Source organism: Salvia hispanica, chromosome 3 (assembly GCF_029641045.1).
Source record: "Salvia hispanica isolate PSC_SH4W2 chromosome 3, Shi_PSC_v1, whole genome shotgun sequence".
In the NCBI taxonomy this organism is placed as follows: Eukaryota; Viridiplantae; Streptophyta; class Magnoliopsida; order Lamiales; family Lamiaceae; genus Salvia; species Salvia hispanica.
The window spans coordinates 3,884,152-3,910,075 of record NC_142694.1 but is presented as its reverse complement, the minus strand read 5'-3'; the positions used below and the strand labels follow the sequence as shown (position 1 = coordinate 3,910,075).

Below are 25,924 nucleotides of genomic sequence, written 5' to 3'. Positions count from 1 at the left end.
AAATTTTGTTATTGTTAAATAATTATTATTATACTATATTTTATATAATTGTTGAATACATCATAACATTGTTGAAGACGACAGGAGACGGGCGCATAAGCGTGTCGCCCTATGATACAGCATGGGTGGCGATGATCAAGGACGTGGGGGGATGTGAGGCCCCTGAGTTTTCCTCCAGCCTGGAGTGGATCATGCAGAACCAACTCCAGGATGGATCTTGGGGGCGATCAAAAGCTTTTTTGTGTCTATGATCGCCTCGTTAACACCATTGCATGTGTTGTAGCCTTGAGATCGTGGAATGTTCACGATGACAAGATCAAAAGAGGTAGGGAGCCCATTTAATTTATCATTAAATATACTTTATTATACTAGCTATTTTTTAATTTCTTAATGATGAACTGTGTTTCGACTTCGCGTTACTTGATTATAGAAGTGACGTACATCAAAGAAAATGTTGATAAGCTCATGGAGGGTAATAAGGAGCACATGACGTGTGGTTTTGAAGTCGTGTTTCCGGCGCTGCTTCAAAAGGCCAAGGGCATGGGTATCGAAGATCTTCCCTACGACGCGCCCGCGGTGCACGAGGTTTATCACACCAGAGAACAAACGTTGAAAAGGTTTAAGTGTTAACCTAATCATAATTAAAATCATTATTAGAAATTAGCATATATTAATTTAAATTAAGATGTCACAATTAAAAGATTATTTAATCCTACTTCTCCCTCCTCCACCGCCTTTGCTTTCATGCAAACCAAAGATCAAAAATGCTACAAATTCATCAAAAACACTGTAGACACTTTCAATGGAGGAGGTCATTAAATACATTTTAATTAATTAATCTAATTATAGTTCTAATTATTTGATAAATTATACTCCGCAGCGCCACACACTTATCCCGTCGATGTGTTCGGAAGGCTCTGGGCGATCGACCGGCTACAGCGCTTCGGGATTTCTCACTTTTTCGAGTAGGAGATTGCTGAATGCTTAAGCCACATCCACAAGTATAAATACATTAACTTAATTTAAATTAATTAGTAACATTTTTTTAAAACTTGAACAGAAATTAAATTAATAACCTATTTGAATTGCAGGTTTTGGACAGATAAGGGGGTTTTCAGTGGGAGAGAATCTGAACTTTGTGATGTTGACGATACATCCATGGGAGTGAGGCTTCTCAGAATGCATGGATATGAAGTTGATCCAAGTATGTACTATATTTAATTATCAACTAATTATCAATCTTCTTATTTTCATTCAAGTAGATTTAATTATATATTTTTTTGTCCACACAGATGTTCTGAGGAATTTCAAGCAAAAAGATGGCAAATTCTTATGCTACGGCGGGCAGATGATCGAGTCACCTTCTCCGATATACAATCTCTACATACAGTGGCGGAGCCAGGATTCTAATCTTGGGGGGCCCAAATTACTGCTAAAATTTGTTGAGTGTTTTCTGTGTTAACGACGTGGAAATAGCTCCTGCATAAGTGGTAGTATGTACGAGAAATGGATAATGAGATAAAGAATTAGAGCATGAGTAATAAAATTTAGAAATATAGTAAGTTAGTAACAACATCATAAAAAAAAAATTAAAGAACATATTTTTATTATAAAGAGTACTATTAAAATTGATTTTACTAATAGTATATCTATGTATTTATGGAATTAATGAATAATTTTCTTCTATTCTAGATTTTTAAATTAAAAATGATATGATTAAATGATTTCTAAATAATATTATGTGATATTTATATATTCATGGAATTAAAGAGATAGGAGTAATTTATATTGTTAAATAATGAAAAAGCTACAAATGGGATTCAAACCCAAACTAGTTGAAATGGTGCACCTCAACACCCGAAACTCAATCCAACTCAGCTACAAATTCATCTGTTAATTGTTTTATACATATATTATATATAGGTATAAGTCGAATGGGTGAGGGGCCCAAGGGCCCCCTGGCCCCGCCGCGGCTCCGCCACTGTCTACAGAGCTTCTCAACTCCGGTTCCCCGAAGAGGAGATCTTGGACGATGCAGCCAAATTTGCCTATAATTTCTTGAAAAAAATATTAGCTGATAATCAGATTTTGGATAAATGGATTATATCTATGCATTTGCCTGATGAGGTATCCATCACTCTTTCACTATCATTTATATTTTCTACAATTTTTTATCAAAGGTAATTAGTACTATAGGAGAGAGAGGATATAGTTACAGAATTTAAGATCCAAGAACAAAAATTTACAAATTCTCAAATGATAATAATTTTAAAAATTGATATAAAAATTAAAATACTTAAATTGATATACATAGGCCTAGACCGTCACTAGGCCATGTGCATTGACTCTTCTTGAGCATTTACAACATTTAAGAGCATCACACTCTGTTGTCCAATCAAAGCACACCATGTGGTATTTTTTATGTATTCCAAAAATATTTTTTTTCCTTCAATTATGCAAGTGCTATAGTGCTAAAAAGAACGTGAATAGTGTAACTTTCTACATTACTCATACGTTGGATTCATAATAAATTTAATTCAACAACAGATAAAGTTTGGTCTAGAGATGCCATGGCTTGCCACCCTACCTCGTGTTGAGGCCAAGTACTACATCCAGTGCTACGCCGGCTCCGGCGATGCATGGATCGGAAAGACACTATACAGGATGCTGGAGATCAGCAACGACACGTATAACGACCTAGCCAAGACTGATTTCAGGAGATCGATGCCAAGCGCAGCATCAATTCGAATGGATCTACATGCAAGAGTATGCCCTAATTCACAAATAATTTTTTTGTTAACTAATCACTAACTCAGATATCATTAACATTGGATTGAGCAAGATGTACGAGAGCTGCAGAATCGAAGAATTTGGGATAAGCAAAAAGGAAGTTCTCCTTTATTACTTCATGGCAGCCTCAAGCGTCTTCGAGCTCGAGAGGACCAACGAGACAATGGCGTGGGCCAAATCCCAAGTCATTTCTAAGATGATCACTTCTTTCTTCAACAACGAAAGTAGATCGTTTGAGGAGAAACAAAGCCTTTTGAATGTGCTCGGAAATATCAATGGCGTTGAGAGAGAAGATGGGGCCGCGAGCATGGTTGTGGCGACCCTCACTCAGTTCCTCGGGGGTTTCAACCGACACACCAAACGCCAGTTGAAAAGCGCCGTGAGTAATTACTACTAAGGTGGCGTTCAGTTACCATGACTAATAATCATGAGACTATCCATCTAGAATTAAGTTGTAGGGTTCAATCTTATGAACCAAACATGATACATATTTAATCATGAGATTTAGTCTTGGCAACCGAACACCCCCTAATAGTACTATTTTATAGTCCATTAGTCCTAAGTTAGTTTCTTCCAATTACAGTGGAGCGTGTGGCTGTAGGAGATGGGAGGAGATGGGCATAAGGCAGCCATAAAAAATAAGGAACTTGAACAAGACATGCAGATGTTGGTGAAGTTGGTGCTTGAGAAGTCTGGAGGCATCAACAGAAATATCAAGAAAACGTTTATGGCAGTTGCCAAGACTTATTATTACAGAGCATATCATGTTGCCGACACCATTGACACCCACATATTTAAAGTGCTTTTTGAACCAGTCGAGTGAATAATTTGTTTCCATTTGTTAAGTATAGTTGTCACATAATCGTTTATTATTTTGTATAAATAAGTGCAATCAAAATAAACATTTTTTTTTTTTTTTACCAATGAGTATTTGTTTACGTTTACACAAGAATCAATACAAAAATTTATCTCAATACAAAATCCAGACTATGAGATTTATCAATCTGAGGGTGAATAATTATTCAAAAACCAGAGGGTTATTATTAAGCAGTTTTAGGTTATATTATAAATTTTGGATTTGATGTTATGTTAAGATCATTTTAGGTCATCCTTACTATAATAACCTAAAAATAAACTAACAATAACTTAAATATGACCTCTGTATGATTGGTACTGTATTTTTATATTAAGATTGATTTTTGCATAAATCAAACGCAAGTATTTTGATTGGATTATGAGAAATAGACTTTGTTGAGGTATTTATGCATGAGTTGTCATTGAAAATGTGAAATAAATATAAACCCATGAAATGTTTCATGCTTAACAGGCCCACTAAAAAGCCCACTATATGAATCAAACGTGGCCCATAAAGTTCAATCAGGCTTACAAGGCCATTCTTAAAGCCCATTATAAGAATTAAACGCAGCACACAAAGATGAGTTATCATGTGGCGCGCAACTTTGGGACCACAATTTTATCATTTTATATGGTATTTTTCTAAGTGTATATAATTATGTAAAAATATGGTCTTATTAGTATGTGATATAATTTCGACGTATTTTGTCCAATGTTTAATTATCTATTGGAAATGATACGCTACCTATCCTGTGTGAGTTTTGTTGAATTTCTTTGATTTAACTGTGATACCAAGATACATTAATCGGACGTAATATAGTCCAAATGAAGAATAAAGATTAGAGTACAATAAATAGAATTGAAATAGCGATAATCGAAACTGTAAACCATAAAGATGTAAGCCCATGATTATATCATTGCTTACAATCAAACAATTTTACACATGTTATTCGCTCAAGACTGAAATTCATGACACGTAACATCGCTAATTAATTAAAATACAAGAGTAAACATAAAATAAAATAGAGTTTATCGGCTGTGAACATACAATACCAACACAATTTATTCAATCTCCCGCGATTATATCATTGCTTAAATGGGATGACCCTGAGTGGAACTGCCCTCCGCACCGCAAACCCAAATAACACACCCTGCCGCTCGGCATCACTCGCGTCCGGCCGCTCCAGTTTCCACTCGAAGTTGTGAACCAGCGTGGCCGTCACCGTGTGCAGGATCCGGTTAGCCAACGGCATACCTGGACACACCCTTCTCCCCGACCCGAACGGAATCAGCTCGTAATCCTGCCCTTTGAAGTCAATTTTTTGATCCAAGAACCGCTCCGGCTCAAATGTGTTAGGGTTCTTCCAGATGGACTCGTCTCGGCCCATGGCCCACGCGTTGATCAGCACCTGAGTCCCCTTCGGGATGAGGTACCCGTTCACCACTTGGTTGCTCTCTGCCTTCCGGGGAAGAAGCAGAGGCCCTGGTGGGTGGAGGCGCATCGACTCCTTCACCACTGCTTGCAGATATGGGAGATTCGGCATCTGCCTTTCGTCCACCACCTTTTGGTCGCCCATCACGCTCTTGAGCTCCGCCTTCACCTTCGCCATCTTGTCCGGGTGAGACATTAGCTCCTCCATTATCCACTCTAGCTCGGTCGTGCTTGTTTCTGATCCTCCAACGAACAAGTCCTGGTCAAAAAAAAAAAACAGAAAACAGAACAGTTAGAAAAATAGTCTCATTTTGCCATTTTTGTGAGACTATCATTAAAACTCGTACCAGCATGAGATGGGTGAGGTGGTCAGTCTTTAGCTTGTAATCGTTGGCCGCAAGAATATCCACGATCGTCTCCAGAAAGTCATCCTTCTTTGGGGCATTCGGGTTGTTCTTCCTGAATTGGATTCTCTCATTGAGATAGCCCTCGATCAAAGCGAGCATTCTACCAAAGTAGACATCCGCCCTGCGCTTGACCCCCTGCGGGTCAAAGGGGCGGAGGATGGGGAAGAAGTCAGCGAAATTAGGCACACCAACGATGGTCGCGACGCCCTCGATGATCTCCTTGAACTCCATGGTGACCTTGGAGTCAAACTCAGTCGCCTGCAACGAGAAGAGAGTTGCAGACATGAGGTTGAGCGTGGTGATAAAAGAGGCCTCGCGAATATCAACGGCGCGGCCTTCATCAGAGCATTTCTGAGCGTAGTCGAGCAGCTGCTGCAGCTTCAGCTTGCGGAGGTCCTGGCTGTCTTCCATGCTCTGGTGAGAGAACATCTGCTCCTTGCAGATTTTCCGCATGTCGCGCCACTCGCCCCCCACGGGGAGGAACCCCATGGAGATCTTGTCGTGGCCGCACGCCTCCACGGCCTGGGCGATGGTGCGGCCGGAGAACACCTGGCCGTGCTTGTGCATGATCTCCTTGGCCATCTCCGGGGAGGAGACGATCACGGTGTACAGGCTGCCGAGGTTGACCGACATCAGAGGGCCGTATTTCTTTGATAGTTTTGCAAATGTTTCGTGAGGCTGAGTGCCGAGCTGGAGCATGTTTCCGACGATCGGGTAGGGGAAGGGGCCCGGCGGGAGGTTTTTGCGGCGCCGGGAGGAGATGAACCATGTGGCGACGGTGATGAGGAATAGCGCAGCGAGGAAAGGGAGGGACTCCATTTTTTCTTCTTTGAACTGCGCTGTGGTGGCTGAGATTGGGATGTCTGAAGTTAAGCGGGAACGTGCCCTGTTTTTATAGCTGTGATGGGCCCCACTTATGGCCTAAAATCTTGACTGCAATATTATTTTAGTTTGATTTGATTTGTAGAATATAAATTTGGTATTATTAAGGATCATGTACCCTTGACTAACTCTAAGGTTAGAGCTATTGTAATTGCTGCCACAGAGTGGGCTGACAGTTGGGAAATAAATTTGTAGATCAAATTTTTTACTGACAGAGCTTATTGGTAGCTAGCTAATTCTGTTTTTAATTTAGAGATATTTATTTATGATTCACCTAGAGATTCCAATAGTGGATTTCATTGAATAATTAGTATCTTTGCTGATTTTTAGATGCATTGAATGTTAAGACAAGGGTCCAAGTATTTAAGGCATATCTATAGCTAAAGTTCAATCCCTTAATCTTTATAGGGACAAAGAATATATTGCACAAAAATACATATACATATCTTATGTTGGTAATTACTAGTACTCCCTCCGTCCCAGATAATTCGATCCAGTATTCCATTTCGAGTCGTCCCATATAATTTGTCCCATTTCACTTTTACCATTTTTGGTGGTGGACCTCATATTCCACTAACTCATTCCTACTTACATTTTATTATAAAACTAATATTTTAAAAATAGGACTCACATCCCATCAATTTGTTCAACTCACTTTCCATTAGATTTCTTAAAATCCGTGGCGGGTCAAAGTGTCCCAAATTATCTAGGAAGGACGGAGGGAGTATTAATTTTCTTGATTGTTCCCATTCGTTCAGCCTAGCTGCAAGAGTGATAAATTGGAATTCGTCGTACAAAGACCGTTGTTTAATTTCTCCTGGATATATTCCCACAAAATAAATACTACTCCGTATTTAATTGTTATTTGGTCCATCATGGAGTATTGCATAATTAACATTAAACGCAAATAACATCACGCGATTGTTTTCGATTAAGCTAATACCTCCTTACAAAAGAATGTATTAGTAATTTATTTTGTACACAACTTATTTTTCTTGATTTGATCCCATTTTCGGACCCAACAAGAAATATCAAAGAACAGTTTGGGCTTCATTATGCAAGAGTTGTTTTTTATTTCACATAACATATATCGATAATAATTGAACAATATAGGAGTATAAAATATGCCGTCACTTACGACTTTCGCAGCCATATCTGACAAAAATAGAATGCGATATTGAACTAAACATATTTAATTTTATATGACTGGACCACTTAGTCCTTTCAAAGTAATTGGTGGAATTAGAATCTAAAGCGAAAAAAAAAGAGAAAAACGAATAAGACAAAAATGTCATGTCTGTTGAGCTTATTAACTGCTCTACTTAGTCAATGGACAATAGATATTACTCTCTCTATCGACTAAACATCGTCCATATTTAACTCAGCACAATTTTAAGAAATATAAATAAATATAAATATTAACTGCTCTACTTAGTCATTGGGGTTGGAAATGAATTATATACACCTTCTAATTTTTCTCCTTAGTTCGATGTGGAATGGATTTGTAACCCAACATCTTAATCGGGGACAGAAGGAGTATATAGTACAGGCACTCCCAATTAATATGATATAGCCTACGATTGATAGATTATACATTAAAAAATAGTCGAAATTTCTACAGTGGACTTGTTCAGTCAAATTTATATGTTAATTAACGATATAGTTTTAATTAAATGTAATATTTTTGTGGACGGTAATTAAAACGCTACATATTTTAGACGGACAAATTTTTGACTTAGTGATTAAACTAAGGAAGTCTAATGCGGCATCTTAAATTATTATTGTTATTATTATTGTTATGTTTCTTTTCTATCCATGCTATATCGATGGGTCTATACGTTATTAAATTAAGTGTATAATTAAATTAAATATATTATATAAATAAATACCATATTATGTTATTTAAATGAGACTAATGCTTATAAATAATATTCATTTCTCTAGGCATGATATAAAAAAATCATTGAGGCAAATAAAAATAATCAACAACTCGAGTTCTAGGCTTTAATTTTCGGTGTATACTGGTTAAATATAATATTGTTCCTACCCCCTACGGCATGATAAACCATATTGTTAATCCTTCCAAATAAATTAATTATTTAGCTAATACCTTCTTTTGTAAGGAGAAAATCCAATTAAATTATTTAATAAGCCAATTTAAGATTCATATGAGTAGTAGTATATATATACTCAATAATATAAAATACAATAGTCCAAATGTTAAAAAAAAAATCAAATATGGCGGATAGTAGCGGATGTCATTTTGTGTTTGTAAACGACTACACGTTCTCCACACGACACCATTTTGTTTCATTTTTTTTATTATTTACGGAATAAATAGTAGGTGTACTGATTACTATTAAATTCATTTACGCTTAAAGACGGTCGACGTCCCGAAATAAGAATTCTATTTAATTATAGCAGGAATTTTAAAAAAATAAAGAAAAATAGGATAAATAATGTTAGTGGAATATAAGTCTCACATATATATATATATTAATATTAATTTTATAATATAATGTGAATGTAATAAGTTAATGAAATATGGAGCCTACTTACCATTTATGTAAAAGTGAAATAAGACTCTTATCGTGAGACGGACCGAAATGATATAACATATAATAAAATCTTCACGGGACTCAAAGATAAATGAAATGTTTAAAGAAAATATTTTAATTACCCCAGACTGCTTATGTTGGTCGTATTATTTGTGCTAAACAATACTCTTGGTCAACATTTATAGTCAAGTATTGAACAAAAGTCCATTCAGAGAATGTATTCACGTGAATGGTTTTTCAAGATTGGGAAAATACAGTTGACTCAATGATTAATATAGTCAAAAAAGACAACTACGAAATTATTGAGTAGTTCATATACGTAGTCTAATCAAGAGTTTACATATTTTTCGACTGGAAAAAAAAAAGATAAGAGAATGAATTTTGGAGTTCTTAAATGGAGTATACGTTCGTGGTGCTAGTTAAAATTTCAGAAAATTAAAAGCAAATGAAGTTAAAACAATGAAAATAAATAGTACTACACTACAAAATATAGTTTATTTGACAAACGAATTCATTTGGGAAACTAAATTTCGACAAAACAGGCTAAAGTCGATCAGACTTTTATGAATTATATATGACCGTTATATTGAACGTGTTTGACCGTTCACTCTTATGCAATTAATTCGGAGTATGATTCTGACAAATACGTGCAACAAACAAAATACGTGTGTCCTCTATTGGCAGCCCTTTTTGAAGTCCTGGTTAATTATAAACAAAACAAATAGTCAAAAATTAGAAATATTTTATTTTAAAATTAATAATCTTTTTGTTTCTGAAAAAAAAATATGAACTTTCTAATTTTGCAAATCTATCTACACTACAAATAATTTAAACATTATTCTCCACTAACACTATTTCTACTATTTTTATCTTTCTTTCTTTTAGTTTACCAATTCTGCATTAAAGCTCATATTTAACCAAAAGTTTATACTCCAAGGATGAAGGAAGTACAAAAATGAAACTTATTTTACAAGCTTTTTTTACTATTTGTGTTTGACATTTCGTAAAATTCACACCGAGTCAAAAGGAGATTTCGTGCATGCATCACCATACTAATTAAATGAATTCAATAAATTTTATAAGGAGAGCAAAGAAGACATTTCACAATTTGTTTGTAATATGATGTTAATCTTATATACTCCATCTGTTCCATAATAATAGAGTCATTTTACCATTTTGGTACGTTCCATAGTAATAGAGTCATTTTACCATTTTAGTAAAAGTCAACACATTTTTCCACACCCACTTTACTCTCTTTTACTTTATTCTCTCTTCTTCTCTCTACCTTTTTTTATTTTCCATTACTTTATTTAACTCACCTAACACCTCTCACTTTACTTAATCTCCGTGTTGGAAAGAAACGCCTCTATTACTATGGAACGGAAGGGTACTATAATAGTACTAATTTTTAACATGAAATAATTACAGTATCCCTAAATTTTTAAAAGTTGTAGCTCCGCCTTTAATGCACGTACAGTTCATTTTCAGTAAATTAAATACTGTACAATATTTTTTCTTTTACATCTTCTATCGAGATAGTTCGTTTTGTTGCACTTTATTTCTAAAATTTAAGATGTTTTCATTTCAAATTCAAGTTAGATTTGACTTTATAAAGTTTTAATGGTTTTTTGGAATGCTCTGTCTTCCTGTTTTAAAGCCCGGATTAAAGTAAGTTGAAATGTAAGGCATGGTGGCTAACACCGATCATGTCATAAATCGATCTCGAGTAGGCCCCTAATATCTATGAATTCGATCATGCTCTTGCCGCTTATACTTAGTACTCCCTCCCTTCGTTTCATAATAAATGACATACTTTGATAATAACACGAGATTTTAGAAGATGTTATTTTGAATTTAAGTGAAGAGAGAGAATATTATATTTATATTAATGTGATCGAATTTTTTTCTAAAAAGAGAATGTAACATTTGTGTGGATAAACTAAAAAGTAAATTGTGACAAATTTATGAGACGGAAGGAATAATATTTGTTGCAATAGTAAAAAAAATATTGTTGTAATACGATATGCTTTCTCTGTTTCCTTCATTCCCTATATATATATATAACTGCTCACATGTAGTATATGCTTAAATGTGTTGGTAAATTTTGTATATATGACTAATGCATCACATATTTGTCACTGCACCATTAAACTCCTATCAAAGTAAACATAATCAACATAATCGAAAGATAATTATTCCATTGCAAAAAAAAAAGATACTGAAATTCCATCTCCAACCCATTCATAAATTTGGGATTCAAAATTAACCATGTGATGGAGCAGGAGCATAGTAATGTTGGTCAGCTGGACTAGGACCCTCAGCATAAGCATGGTGGTGGAGGTGGTGGCGGCTTGGAGCATGAGCATGATCATGGTGGTGATGGCGATGGCGGGGGTGAAGGTGGTAGTGGTTGCCATGGTGATGTGGAGCTTGTGCATGGTGATGATGTGATGGAGCATGATGGCTTTCATGTCTGGATGAGACAAGATTCAACAACACCTCTTCTTCTTCCAAGATTCTCTGTGTAAGATCCTCCAACAACCTCCAATCTTCGTCATCTACATCTTGAGCGAAAGAAAGAGCAATGAAAAATAGGAGGCTACTCATCATCACAAAGGAATACACACGAGACATTTTTTAAATTCTTGATGGAAATGTTGACCGCAAAGAATCCATTTTATATTAGAAAATTACGTTAGCAGAATTAATGCGCATTAATTTAACTAATTAATTTCCTTCAATGAAGTTCATAAATATGAGGGGAGTTATGTATTTAAATTTCCGGTTTCGGAAATTAAATAGCATATTAATGACTAAACTTTAATTGTATTCAAAAAACTTATTCGAGGAGTAAATTTAATTCATAACAAGAGAGGAACGAAAATTTCATTTGAACTCAATAGATAATGCGATGTGAAGTTACATAACATAACAATATTAGAAGCCATATTCTTCAAACAAGCAAGCCAAATTTATTACAAAAAAAAGAAGAAGTAAATAGATGATATAAATAAGTACTCCTCAATGGCTATGGGGATAAGCCTTGAGTGGAACTGCCCTGCGCACTGCAATGCCAAACATCTCTCCTTTGTGCACATCTTGTGCATTGGCCTCAACCTCAAGTTTCCAATTGAAGTTGTGAATCAATGTTGCCACCATCATCGGGAGCATCCGGTTCGCGAACGACAAACCAGGGCAAATTCTTTTCCCGGATCCGAACGGGATGAGTTCAAAATCCTGCCCTTTATAGTCCATTTTCATGGATAGGAATCTCTCGGGCTCGAAAGCCTCGGGGTTCGGCCAAATACTCGGGTCTCTCCCAATAGCCCACGCGTTGACCAGTATCTGTGTGTCTTTAGGGATGGTGTAGCCCCCGACTTGCACATCCCGCTCCGCCTTGCGTGGAAGCAAGAGAGGGCCGGGCGGGTGGAGACGGAAGACTTCCTTCATCACGGCCTCAAAATATGGGAGACGTGGTATGTCCGATTCCTGGACTTGATTCTTCTCCCCCACCACTCTCCGAAGCTCCTCTTTCAACTTCTCGAGTTTCTCCGGGTTGATGAGAAGCTCCGACATGATCCACTCTACCGAGGTCGTTGTCGTCTCCGATCCTCCAACAAACAAGTCCTGCATAGTAAATGTGGAGTGAGACATTAGTGAATTTTACATTGACTAATATAGTCTAGTCGAACTAGGTAAACAATTTATTTGATAATAAGAGAAATAAATTGAATTAAAGTACTAACCAATAGCAAATGAGTGATGTGTTTGGTGGTCAACTTGTATTCACTTTCCTCATTCAAAACATCAACCAACTTCTCCAACAAATCATTCTTCTTCACATACGCCGGGTCACGGCGGCGCTCCTCCTGCCGCTTCTTGAGCAAGTCCTCCACGAGCACGAGCATCTTCCCGAAGTAGAGCTCCGCCTTCCGCTTGACTCCCTGCGGGTCAAACCGCTTGAGAATGGGGAAATAGTCGGCGAAGTTGGGATCGCCAACGATGCTGGCGACTCCCTCCATGATTTCGCGGAACTCCTCGGTGGCGGTGGAGTCGAACTCGGTGGCCTGGATGGAGAAGAGCGTGGCGGACATGAGGTTGAGCGTGGTGACAAACGAGGCCTCACGGATGTCCACCACCCTCCCTCCCTCGCTGCACCGCTGCACGTAGCTGCGGAGCTGCTGCAGCTTCTCCTGGCGGAGGACCTGTGAGAGCATAATGATAAATATTTTATTTCTTCATTCGTAATTATAATAAAATACTCCACACATATTTATAATATGTAGCGATACAGAAAGGTATGGAAATGGAAATAAATCAAATCATATAAAATACTACTCCCGCCGTCCCATTTAAAATGAAACATTTGGGAATCGGCACGAGATTTTATGTAGTGTTGTTTTGTGAGTTAAAGAAGAGGGAGTGAAGTAAGTGAGATGAAAAAGGTAGAGATAAAGTTATTTCTATTTTAGGACACGTTTCATTTTTAATGGGACAATCAAAACAGGAAAACGTTTTATTTTTAGTGGGACATAGGCAATATTATTATTGGGTATGAACCTGGCTGGTCTCGAGGCTCTTGACGGAGAAGATTTGTTCCTTGCAGATGCGGCGGAGGGCGCGCCACTCGGAGCCGACGTCCATGAAGGCCATGGAGATGGAGTCGTGGTCGTGGGCGTGGACGGCCTCGACCACGGTGCGGTTGAGGAAGTCGGTGTCGTGCTTCACGAAGATCTCACGCGCCATCTCCGGGGAGGTGACGATGACGGTGTAGACGCTGCCGAAGTGGAGGGACATGAGGGGGCCGTGGGTCTTGGCCAGCTGGGCCAGGGACTGGTGAGGCTTCGTGCCGAGCTGGAAGATGTTTCCCACCACCGGGAGGGGGCGGGGGCCCGGGGGGAGCTTGCCTCCGCTGCGGCGTTTCGGGGAGATGAGGAAGTAGTAAGTTAGGGCGATGGAGAGGAGGGCAATGGCAAGAGTGGACAACTCCATTTTTGTTATTGTGTTTTTTTTGTTTGTGTTGTGCTTAGTCTGCCTTGCTATTTATATGCATGGGTTTGGTATTTCATTTATTAACTCGGATGCGTCTATGAATTCTTTTCCTACTCTTTTGAATTTATGGTACTATATTTTAAATCAAGCAGCATTTGAATTCCGAGTTTTGTTGACTGGAATTTTGACCGAGGATCATTCCTTTCTTTATTATTAGTATCTTTGAAAGAGATAAGTGATCTTGTCTCATGCTTTTTAAGAACTTGTTTTCCCCCATAAGTTTATCTTCTTATAAATTTTCTACCTCACCCAAAGTCATTTCCTCTATTCTTAGTCTCGTTTGATATAGTGCGGCACTTATAATTTATACGTAAAAGTTAAAGTGAAATTGATGCATGTTGAAATTATGGCGAGACTACTAATTAATAATTACTCCAAAATGACCGTAAATGCATTACCTCATAAAACAATCTTGGAGAAAAGTGGAAACAAATTACCAAAGAGTATAATGATTCAATAATCAGTTAAAATAAATTTTAAGAATTGTAAGATTGCGATTATTCAAAATGTGCATTACAAGAAATCACTTGAATAGTAGTAACACAAATGAGTTTTTGACCACCACTAAATTCAAACTTACAATTATATAAACAAGATATACTTGTTTATTGGCCAAAATACAGAGTGTATCAATGAACATATCGGTTTTTACTTATTTATTGCTCATTATTTTGTTTTGTACTAAGAGATAGTAAGTAGGACTAGTCTAGCTGTCTAGACAACATTTTTATGGGCAAATATAAACTTTTGACACATACTTGTGTTTGGTATAATTAAAGCATTCACTCCATAGTAAATAATCAATGTGATTATCAACTAGTAGTATAAAATTATTGAATTGCTACATGTAAAAGTATAGGAAGTATATGTTTAAGTACAATTAATTAAACAAATATAGGAAACTAATGTTATTAGCTCTATTTGTATTATTCAAATACTAAAAGAGTAAGACGCCGTTTTAATAATGGAGGAATCAAATAATTGACGGCGGCAGATATTGTCTATTCGTAGAGACTCCACCAGTCCAGTTTGCCGTTTCAAAGCTTAATTCTGTTGTCCAAATTAGACCAATCTAAAGAAATCTCTAGTCAAAATTTTGTCACTCAGACCATAGAATTTATATATAGAAAAAACAGACATCAAATATTGACTAAATACAACCATGCAGAGTTTGATTAGTTTTTCTCAGCAAAGTTCTTATTTATTGATGTGCAGTGGAGTATGTGATAATTGTTATTTTTAAAACGTAAATTTCAATTCAATTTAATTTATAATTTGGATTGGACTTTTTGAACATAACAAATTAGTGTTCAAATTCTAGTTGTTCCGACTCTTGATTTATTAGGTCAGGTGCATAATGTGCATTGATAAGGAAGGTGATCACTATCATAATTAGTCATTTAATTCATTACATAAATCGTAAGTAGTTCAATCTATGGCTGGGGAAAAATACCGAAAACATGTTATATCGCTCGTATCGTATTGAAAATTATCGAAAAATTATCGAATTTTCGATATATCGTAATTTTCGATACGATACGATACCGTATCGTAAGTTTTCGATACGATAACGATATGAATTTCCTTATATCGCGATATATCGTTTTATATCGAAAATTTTCGATATATATCGATATTTTATTTTCGATATATATCGATATATATCGAAATTTAGCGATATATCGAATTTCAGTACGATATATCGAAATATCGATACAATAACGATATGAAATTTTTTTATATCAAAAGTTCGATATATCGAAATTCGAAATATCGAAACTTTCGATACAATAACGATATGAAATTCTTTCATATCGATATTTTCGATACGATACACGATACAACGTTTTCGATACGATATATCGTATCGACCCACCCCTAGTTCAATCCTTGCCATGTGACTAATTTTTTCATGGAATTGGTGATGACATGAAATTTGAAATTTTCAACATGGAGAAAACTCCGGTTTTCCACATTGCAGACTTGTGGTAAGATTATAAATATTAAATCATATAATTTGTAGAGTTTGAAATACACACTGCATGTTAAAATTATTAAATTTTGTCCGACATCGACTTGATGATAATTCTATCTCATCTATATAAGGATGGATAACTCTCCTCTTTATAAGGCCTTCTAATGAGTGAGTGACTCATTTCTAATACAACATTAAGACAATTTTCCCTAAATTAAATCATAAGTCGTCAAACTACAGTTCCCTGCATTATTTTTCCAATATAGCTTAACGAAATAGATTATCTTCTCAAAACTATCGTTTAGTTAATTAGTAGTAGTAATTAGCATCAAACTTTTTGGTTAGTCAAAGCACTAGCTTAGAAAATCAATTACTATAGAAAAGCTAATATTTAAGTCTAGTTCAACAAAGGACAATTAAAAATTAAGGCCCCAAGGCTTAAACGAAGGCAAGTGTTGACTAATGAATATCGTAGCTAATAGCGGAAAATCCAAATTTGATTTGATTCACAAAAAATAAATATTATGAACGCAGAAAAAGTTTCTGACTCTGTTTTAGGCTATAAATTGAACAAAAACTATTACCTATAATATGCATTTTTTTATTATTTGAGCAAAGGCCCACAAATGCGAGCCCACTAGTCCAGCAAAACTATTGAAAAAAAACAAGGGTGAATTATTTTACGGGGGAGGATCCCCCGCTGTCCAAGAAAGCACAGCATATGGTGCTATGGACAAAATGCGCAAATATAGACATGAAACGCAGCCCCATTTCCTTTTCTCTCTTTTTTTCATATTTTCATTCTTATTTAACAGTTTTATATATACAAAAAAATATTGTAGAAATTCAACTATATAAATATTATGTTATCGTTTCTGAAATAAATTGATGAACTCGAAATAATAAAATACTGAATGATAAATATATTTTCTAATTAAATATTGATGAAATCATTAATATTAGATAAGAATGAAAATATTAAAAAAGAGAGAAAAGGAAATGGGGCTGCGTTTCATGCCTATATTTGTGCGTTTTGTCTACAACACCATATGTTGTGCTCTCTTGGACAGCAGGGGATCCTCCCCTCCCCCCTGAGGTCACCAAATAAGTTTCATTCCCATAAAAGTTGTCTCACTTTCTATTTTAGTTTGTTCAATTAAAAATGTCATAGTTTAATTTAACATACAAAACTAAATCGCTTAAAATCTTGTGTCATTCTACAAGTATGACATTTTTTTTGGGCCGGAAGGAGTTTAGTTTTTCTTATCCATTTGAAAGTTGATCTCCAACTTTCTTGTTCCCACCCTCCCATGTTCTCAGAAAAAAATTCATTGTTTCAATTTCTTTAGTAGAAGTGTAGAACCGTCGTCCACATTCTTGGACATACGGATATATAAGGCTAAGGCAGTAATTGGTTGACTGTTAATAACTGGTTCAATGAATTGCAAGCCTCTTAATTGACTCCATGTGCAGAATTTTTTAGGGTTGGTGGCACCGATGGGATGCCAGATGATATCACATGTATAATCCAGGAGATCAAATATCCTACTCAAGTCTTACTGCTTACTACTCCCTCCGTTTCACAGTAATAGAGGCATTTCATTTTCTGTACTCGTTTTGAAAAAATAATATTAAATAGTTAAAGTGAAAAGAGAGGAAAGTAAGAGAGAGAATAATGTAAAGAAGAGTCCTATCTACAATATTCTTTTTTTTACTTTACTTTTCTCCACTTTAACTATTTATAATTATTTTTTTTAAATGAGTGCGCAAAATGAAATGCATCTATTTCTACGGAACGGATGAAGTATTAACTTATTGCAATAATCATGATCAACTTGTACTAGAGACGGGTAAAAAAACTAATTATTTTTTTGCCAATCAAAAAAATATATTACTCCCTTAGTCCATTATTTAAAGAATCATTTCAATTTGATACAGAGTTTTAAAAAATTATTTTACTTTAATAATGAGATGCATGACCTATTTTTAGTACTCCGTATTATAGTGGATTGTGAGTTTTAAAGTGAAAAAAATAAATGATTTTTTAAATTATAGACAACTTAGAGTCACAAAATAATTATTTAAATAATATATTGAAGAGGACTAGCATTTACTTTTAAGCTGGACTTAAATAGTCAAGTCCATATAAGATTTTAATTGCTCTTCGTGACTATTCAATGTAGAATTTTGTGTAATTCATACTGGTTAATTAATTTACTGATTTAACTGCTCTTCGTGACTATTCAATGTAGAATTTTGTGTAACTCTTACCGGTCGGAATAAAGCATCTTCAAACTCTCTTAAAATTTTATTAAAATAAATTTTGAGATGAAAAAATATCCCAGTAATGAATACTACTTCTCAATTTTCACGTTTCTATTCTATTCAATTAACAGTTCTCAGCTATGTCTCATAAAAAAGGACATGCTAGAATTAATTCACATACCATATATGTTCATTGTTCAAAACCCAATAAAAAAAAATTCAATAGTCTGAAAATAATATGGTAATTAAAATGTGAATTTATACATTCATGAATAAAAAATCTAAAATTGTAATATATTCCGGCCGTTCCATAATAGTAAAAGTCAACACATTTCTTACCCCTTACTTTATTCCCTCTCAATCTCTCTACCTTTTTCATTCTCTACTTTATTCTTCATTTACTTAACTCAGTTAACACAATTTTTCTTAGTCATCGTGACGAAAAAAAATGCATCACTACCATGGAACAAAGGGAGTATGAAAGTTCATGTAAGCATCCAAATTAATTAACTAAAACATTAAACAATACTACTATAAATCATCTCTAATTTGATTAGATTAGCACGTATAATCTTCTAATCCACTTGATATCACAAATGCCTTTGAAATGTATATAGAGTATTATTAAAGGTATCTTTATGGATCTAAAACAGGTAGGTTTGATGAATTTTGAAAGTGAGCAAATTTTACACTTCCGAAATCCCAAATAACAATTAAATATTAATGATTTAATAAAAGCTCCTTGAGTTCCATCTTATAGCAATGAAGCAATTTCTTTTTAAGACTTTCACAAAAGTTGAGGTGGTATCAGAAGCACACTAATGTATTCCTTGTCTGGATTTTGACGAAAAAAAAGTGATATGGATTCATCCCACATCTGTTCTCAACAAAAGAAGGGAAACGAAATGTGGTTATAAAAGGGCTGGGCAAAATTTAATCAGTTATAGTTTCAAAATTTATTTCGGTTTAAATAATTAATTACGGCAGATAACTGGTTTTATTTATTGAAAGACATTTCAGTTAACCGATAATTTGTTTGATGATTATAACTCAACCGATTTAACTGCACCGATCATATTATAATTAATGAGTTTCACTCAACTGATGAAGAAGAAAATGGACTTGGATCCCTGTGGACTGTGGAGGAATCACAAGAGGCACTCACATCCCAATATTTTATTTATAAATATAATATTACTTTTTTAAAAAAAAATTGGCACGTCATGAGTACACAGGGGATCCAACTCGAAGAAGGTACAGTATATAGAAGATTTGTTTGTGGATTCTGAAAGAGGTAAATTTTGATACTCCATATAATTTTCCAAATCAAGCATTCATTAACCATTTGTTGGATAGCAATTTAAAGTACTCCACATGAGAGTAGTGTCACACGTAACGCCTATCTTTGTTGAGTATTATCCGGCCAAGCTCATTGTACTAGCAAATAAATAAATTTCTCGTTCATATTAATAACGCCTATCTTTGTTGAGTATTATTCGGCTAAGCTCATTGTACTAGCAAATAAATAAATTTCTCCTTCATATTAATAACGCCTATCTTTGTTGAGTATTATCCGGCTAAGCTCATTGTACTAGCAAATACTAATAAATTTCTAAAAGTGATATATTTCCTTTTTAGCTAGTAATATCTCACTAAAAATAATAAACTTTTTTTATTAATAATATTATTTCTATATTTTTTTCCTCCACTTAACATATAAAATAATACTACATAAAATTACATACTCTATTTGTGCCATAAAAATATACGCACTTTCCATTTTCATCCGTCATATAAAATATGGGCATTTCTATTTATAAAAAGTTGTCCCTAACTCAAACCCACATAGATCAATTTATATAAAAACTAATAACAATGTGGGTCACTGTTCACTAAAACTACTTTAACTACTCTTTCCTCTTCATTTTTACTTTGACAATTGTGCATTAGTTTTCGTATCATTTCAAATGCACATATTTTATGGAAAGAAAAAATTATTGAAAAACAAATACGTACTTTATATTTAATGGGACCGAGAGAGTATTTTAATTTTATTCATACAAAAATGGTAGTAGTTGATAGGACTCCACGCAACAAAATCTAGCCAATTACTAGAAATTAGAAATTAGAAATTTTTAGAAAATGGAGTAATGAAAATCCGATACTAATAGTAGCGAATTAGTAACGGTGTTTCCGCTGGAAATATTAATAATAGGCATAGCTAGTGCCTGGTAGAATAGTCAGTCCCCAGTCCCCACTATTGACCATTGTTGTTTTAAAACCTAAAATAAATGCCACCTAATTCAAGTAAATCACTATAAGCCCACGACTTAAATGGAGATTGAATTGCAATAGTTCAAAGTTGCACAATAAAAAAAAGTAGGAGTCACATTTTCCGCATATTTGTATGACTTAGTTAAAGTCTAACAAAATTATTGACATATATTTCGACTTACCACTCACAAAGTGTAGGTAGTCAACAACGGCTGATATTAAACTATCGATACTACTGTTGCGTATTGTTTCTAAATACTAACGCATATTGAGTAAATTTTCATACCATTAGTTTATAATCTAGCTACTTACAAAAAATCATGACATTTTAAAAAATTTACTACAGTTTTTTATTTTACTTTAGTACTAGTTATAGTAATAAAGATTTAGTAAATTTTATTAGATTTTAGAAATTAATAAATATATTAATTTAATAGTTATAAATAAATAAAAGATGGGGCGATCATAACCTCTACATAAATTACTACTACTCATATTGCAATTCAATTTTTTCAAAGCCAAGTAGTGTTATTTTTTTTAAGAATATTTTAAAATTAAATACTCCCTCCGTCCCGCTTTAGCAGTCCCATTGACTTTTCTGCACTCGTTTTGTAAAAATGATAATAAATAGTTAAAGTGGAGAAATAATAAAATTAAAAAAAGAATAATATAGATAAGACTCTTCTCTATATTATTGTCTTTTTTACTTTATTATTTATCTACTTTAACTATTTATTATCATTTTTACAAAATGAGGACAGAAAAGTCAACGGTACTGTTAAAGCGGGACGGAGGGAGTATATACGTAGTCTGTTTTAGATCAATTGAATGTAATGTATTCATGTACGTCAGCCGCCTGAAGAATCATAAATACTCCATATATATATGTATAATTATTGAACCACTTGGCCATTATTTTATAAGTACATAGTAGTAACAAAGCAGTAATTGAATATAGATTAAAAAAATGACAATATTCAACATGACTGTTCAAATATCATCCCGGCAAGTTTTCGAATTGTAATTAAATAATTATCCAAGACAAAGTTTTCGGCATTGTCGAATAAAATATAAGACAAGTCCAACCTGATGGATTAAATAAATTGCCAGGAAATTTCATTTTCCTAGTGTTTGTTTAAAATTCTAATTTGTCGTGTAGCGTAACTAGAAAAATATATCAGATTCCAAATAGACACATAAAATATATTGAATTCAATTAAATCTGCCGATCAAATAACGTTCAAGTCAAATTGTGGATTTATTGTTTTTTTTCCAGTCGCTTCTCATCTGTATATGCATTTACTATATATACACCTAAATCTCCATGCTACTGCATATCGGCAAGCAACAAATATTCCTTAGATTTTTCTTCCCACATTTCCATTCAATTTATCTCTTAATGGCCTCTCTTTCCTCTACAATCCTCAGCCTCTCTCCGGCGGCTGGCCGTAGAATTCCATCGTCCTCGGCTAAGCTTCCCTTGCCGGAATGTTTTGCCACCAGTAAGTTCTATGTTCCGGTATCTATTATCATCTAATATAAATGGAGAATTTATAGTAATAAATAATTTATCTATTTTAATTTTGGCAGATGCATGGATGAGCAGCACTAAAAGCCTCTCTCTCACTTACCAACTTAATCACAAGAAAAATTCAAAAGTAGTTGCAGGTAAATTATAAACTAGCTTATCATTTAAAAAATTTAATACATAGTACATGTATATATAATTACTGATTTGGATTCTCAATTTACAGTCGCAACAGTAGATGCTCCACAGGTGCATGATCACGACGATTCCACTGTGAATCAAGGCCATGATGCGGTAACTACTAGCATTAAGACATTACAACTTATTTATGTTTTAAAAAAACTAGTACTAGTGATATTAATTAGTTACTATTTTCTTGTAGGTTAACAATATTGAGGATCCGATCGAATACATTAGAACGTTGTTGAAGACGACAGGAGACGGGCGCATAAGTGTGTCCCCCTATGATACAGCGTGGGTGGCGATGATCAAGGACCTGGGGGGACGTGACGCCCCAGAGTTTCCCTCCAGCCTGGAGTGGATCGTGCAGAACCAACTCCAGGATGGATCTTGGGGCGACCAAAAGCTTTTCTGTGTCTATGATCGCCTCGTCAACACCATTGCATGTGTCGTAGCCTTGAGATCGTGGAATGTTCACGATGACAAGGTCAAAAGAGGTAAGGAGCTCATTTAATTTATCATTAAACATACTTTATTTTATTTTTTTGATTTTAATGAAATGTGTATCGCGTTACTTGATTATAGGAGTTACTTACATCAAAGAGAATGTTGATAAGCTCACGGAGGGTAATGAGGAGCACATGACGTGTGGATTCGAAGTCGTGTTTCCGGCGCTGCTTCAAAAGGCCAAGGGCATGGGTATCGAAGATCTTCCTTACGACGCGCCCGCGGTGCACGAGGTTTATCACACAAGAGAACAAAAGTTGAAAAGGTTAAGCGTTAACCTAATCATAATTAAAGTTATTATAAGAAATTAACAGATATTAATTTAAATTAAGATGTCAGAGTTAAAAGATTACTTAATCCTACTTCAAATTTATTTAATCAATAATTGGCACTGTCCCTCTCAGTGATAGTCCAGAGTAATACTATCTCCCTTCATAAAATAGTCATATTTTTCGATCGCACATGCAAATGACGCAAAAAATGAACTGATGTCCTAGGTAGAATAAACAATTACAAGTAGGAAGAAAATGGTTGGATATTGAGTCAATAAACTCGCCTTATTGAATTTTCCATACATAAAAAAGGTTACTACATGGCTGCTATATTTAATTAAATTCAAATGTGTATTTTCCATTGCAGGATTCCACTTGAGATTATGCACAAAATGCCAACATCATTATTATTCAGTTTGGAAGGCTTAGAAAATTTGGATTGGGACAAACTTTTGAAACTGCAGTCAGCTGACGGTTCCTTCCTCACTTCTCCCTCCTCCACCGCCTTTGCATTCATGCAAACCAAAGATCAAAAATGCTACAAATTCATCAAAAACACTGTAGAAACTTTCAATGGAGGAGGTAATTAAATACATTATAATTAATTAATTAATCAGTTAATCAATTAATTAGTCTAATTATATGATTAATTACTCCGCAGCGCCACACACTTATCCCGTCGATGTGTTCGGAAGACTCTGGGCGATCGACCGGCTGCAGCGCCTCGGGATTTCTCGCTTTTTCGAGTCGGAGATTGCTGAATGCTTAAGCCACATCCACAAGTATGTATACATGCATTAACTTAATTTAAATTAATTAACATTTTTTTATAACTTGAACAGAAATTAAATTAATTACCTATTTAAATTGCAGGTATTGGACAGATAAAGGGGTTTTCAGTGGGAGAGAATCTGAGTTTTGTGATGTTGACGATACATCCATGGGAGTGAGGCTTCTCAGGATGCATGGATATGATGTTGATCCAAGTATGTACTATATTTAATTATCAACTAATTATTAATCTTCTTATTTTCATTCAAGTAATTAATTTTTTTTTTTTTTTTGTCTACAACAGATGTTCTGAGGAATTTCAAGCAGAAAGATGGAAAATTCTCATGCTACGGCGGGCAGATGATTGAGTCGCCTTCTCCGATATACAACCTCTACAGAGCTTCTCAACTCCGGTTTCCCGGAGAGGAAATCTTGGAAGATGCAGCCAAATTTGCCTATGATTTCTTGAAAGAAAAATTAGATGATAATCAGATTTTGGATAAATGGGTTATATCCAAGCATTTGCCTGATGAGGTATCATCACTCTTTCACTACCATTTATATTTTCCATCAAAGATAACTAGTAGTACTATAAGAGAGAGATGATATAGTTATAGAATTTAAGATCCAAAAACAAAAATTTACAAATTCTCAAATTTAGTTATTTTCATGATATAATTTTAAAAATACTAGTACTACTATATTAGATATATGATACAAAAATTAAAACACTTCAAATTTTTTAAAATTACTAGGCCATGTGCATTGACTCTTCTTGTCCAATCAAAGCACGCCATGTGGTATTTTTTATGATTCAAAAATTTCAATTATGTAAGTTCTAAAGTTTAATTCAACTACAGATAAAATTGGGGCTAGAGATGCCATGGCTCGCCACCCTACCTCGTGTTGAGGCCAAGTACTACATCCAATACTACGCTGGCTCCGGCGATGCATGGATCGGAAAGACGCTATACAGGATGCCGGAGATCAGCAACGACACGTATCACGACCTAGCCAAGACTGATTTCAAGAGATGCCAAGCGCAGCATCAATTCGAATGGATCTACATGCAAGAGTATGCCCCAATTCACAAAATTAATTTTGTGATTACACTAAATTTTGTTAACTAATCACTAACTCAAATATCATTAACATTTGATTGAGCAGATGGTATGAGAGCTGCGGAATCGAAGAATTCGGGATAAGCAGGAAGGAACTTCTCCTTTATTACTTCATGGCAGCCTCAAGCATCTTCGAGCTCGAGAGGACCAACGAGAGAATGGCGTGGGCCAAATCCCAAGTCATTTCTAAGATGATCACTTCTTTCTTCAACAACGAAACTAGATCCTTTGAGGAGAAACAAAGCCTTCTGAATGAGCTTGGAAATATCAATGGTGTCGACAGCATAAACAGTGGGGAGAAGGAAGATGGGACCGTGAACATTGTTGTGGCAACCCTCACTCAGTTCCTCGGGGGATTCAACCGATACACCAAACGCCAGTTGAAAACCGCGGTGAGTAATTACTACTAATACTATTTCATAGTCCATTAGTCCTATAAGTTAGTTGTTTAAAATAGTTTCTTCCAATTACAGTGGAGTGTGTGGCTAACGAAGCTGCAAGATGGTAAAGCAGACGACGCAGAGCTCCTAACCAACACATTGAACATCTGCGCGGGCCATAGGGAAGAGATACTCTCGCACAACGAGTACAAAACTCTCTCCAGCCTAACCACCAAAATCTGTCACCATCTTTCTCTGATTCAAATCCAAAAGGTAGACCTCAAACAGACACATTAGTATGCATTTAAACAAAAATGAACATATTATTGATATATACATGTTGTGACTATAGGAGATGGGAGGAGATGGGCATAAGGCAGCCATAAAAAATAAGGAACTTGAACAAGACATGCAGATGTTGGTGAAGTTGGTGCTTGAGAAGTCTGGAGGCATCAACAGAAATATCAAGAAAACGTTTATGGCAGTTGCCAAGACTTATTATTACAGAGCATATCATGCTGCCGACACCATTGATACCCACATGTTTAAAGTGCTTTTCGAACCAGTCGAGTGAATAGTTGTTTATATCGCCCTTGATTGAGAAACAAATGTCACATAATCGTTTATTATTTTGTATAAATAAGTGCAATCAAAATAAACATTTATGTTTTTTTA

The 25,924-nt window shown here is 35.1% G+C and overlaps 3 protein-coding genes and 1 pseudogene across 3 annotated transcripts; 2 read left to right on the top strand and 2 right to left on the bottom strand.

Moving 5' to 3' along the window:
- Window positions 1-47: 47 nt before the first annotated feature.
- Window positions 48-3,708, top strand: LOC125215063 (copalyl diphosphate synthase CPS1, chloroplastic-like; annotated as a pseudogene).
- Window positions 3,709-4,510: 802 nt separating this feature from the next.
- Window positions 4,511-6,352, bottom strand: LOC125212708 (ferruginol synthase). Its single transcript, XM_048112945.2, has 2 exons — window positions 5,425-6,352; window positions 4,511-5,336 (listed from the first exon to the last, which is right to left on the bottom strand). Exons 1-2 carry the CDS (start codon window positions 6,301-6,303, stop codon window positions 4,731-4,733), a joined length of 1,485 nt encoding a protein of 494 aa, XP_047968902.1. The 5' UTR covers window positions 6,304-6,352; the 3' UTR covers window positions 4,511-4,730.
- A 5,441-nt stretch (window positions 6,353-11,793) lies between these two features.
- LOC125212704 (ferruginol synthase-like) lies at window positions 11,794-13,953 on the bottom strand. The gene is made up of 3 exons (XM_048112942.2): window positions 13,485-13,953; window positions 12,671-13,129; window positions 11,794-12,551 (listed from the first exon to the last, which is right to left on the bottom strand). Exons 1-3 carry the CDS (start codon window positions 13,914-13,916, stop codon window positions 11,946-11,948), a joined length of 1,497 nt encoding a protein of 498 aa, XP_047968899.1. The 5' UTR covers window positions 13,917-13,953; the 3' UTR covers window positions 11,794-11,945.
- Window positions 13,954-21,821: 7,868 nt separating this feature from the next.
- On the top strand, window positions 21,822-25,924 carry LOC125212703 (copalyl diphosphate synthase CPS1, chloroplastic). The gene is made up of 13 exons (XM_089069049.1): window positions 21,822-21,992; window positions 22,081-22,158; window positions 22,245-22,312; window positions 22,401-22,695; window positions 22,784-22,970; window positions 23,345-23,559; window positions 23,639-23,759; window positions 23,851-23,963; window positions 24,053-24,282; window positions 24,609-24,823; window positions 24,916-25,261; window positions 25,343-25,522; window positions 25,602-25,924. Exons 1-13 carry the CDS (start codon window positions 21,890-21,892, stop codon window positions 25,821-25,823), a joined length of 2,373 nt encoding a protein of 790 aa, XP_088925175.1. The 5' UTR covers window positions 21,822-21,889; the 3' UTR covers window positions 25,824-25,924.

Excerpts from the sequence above, each read along its gene's own strand:
- LOC125212704 (XM_048112942.2), bottom strand. The coding sequence starts at position 13,916 with ATGGAGTTGTCCACTCTTGCCATTGCCCTCCTCTCCATCGCCCTAACT. Across the intron at positions 13,130-13,484 it reads AGAGCCTCGAGACCAGCCAG|GTCCTCCGCCAGGAGAAGCT; the intron begins GTTCATACCCAA and ends ATGCTCTCACAG. Across the intron at positions 12,552-12,670 it reads ACATCACTCATTTGCTATTG|GACTTGTTTGTTGGAGGATC; the intron begins GTTAGTACTTTA and ends TTTACTATGCAG.
- LOC125212703 (XM_089069049.1), top strand. The coding sequence starts at position 21,890 with ATGGCCTCTCTTTCCTCTACAATCCTCAGCCTCTCTCCGGCGGCTGGC. Across the intron at positions 23,760-23,850 it reads TGCTTAAGCCACATCCACAA|GTATTGGACAGATAAAGGGG; the intron begins GTATGTATACAT and ends TTTAAATTGCAG. Across the intron at positions 25,262-25,342 it reads AACGCCAGTTGAAAACCGCG|TGGAGTGTGTGGCTAACGAA; the intron begins GTGAGTAATTAC and ends TTCCAATTACAG.
- LOC125212708 (XM_048112945.2), bottom strand. The coding sequence starts at position 6,303 with ATGGAGTCCCTCCCTTTCCTCGCTGCGCTATTCCTCATCACCGTCGCC. Across the intron at positions 5,337-5,424 it reads ACCTCACCCATCTCATGCTG|GACTTGTTCGTTGGAGGATC; the intron begins GTACGAGTTTTA and ends TTTTTTGACCAG.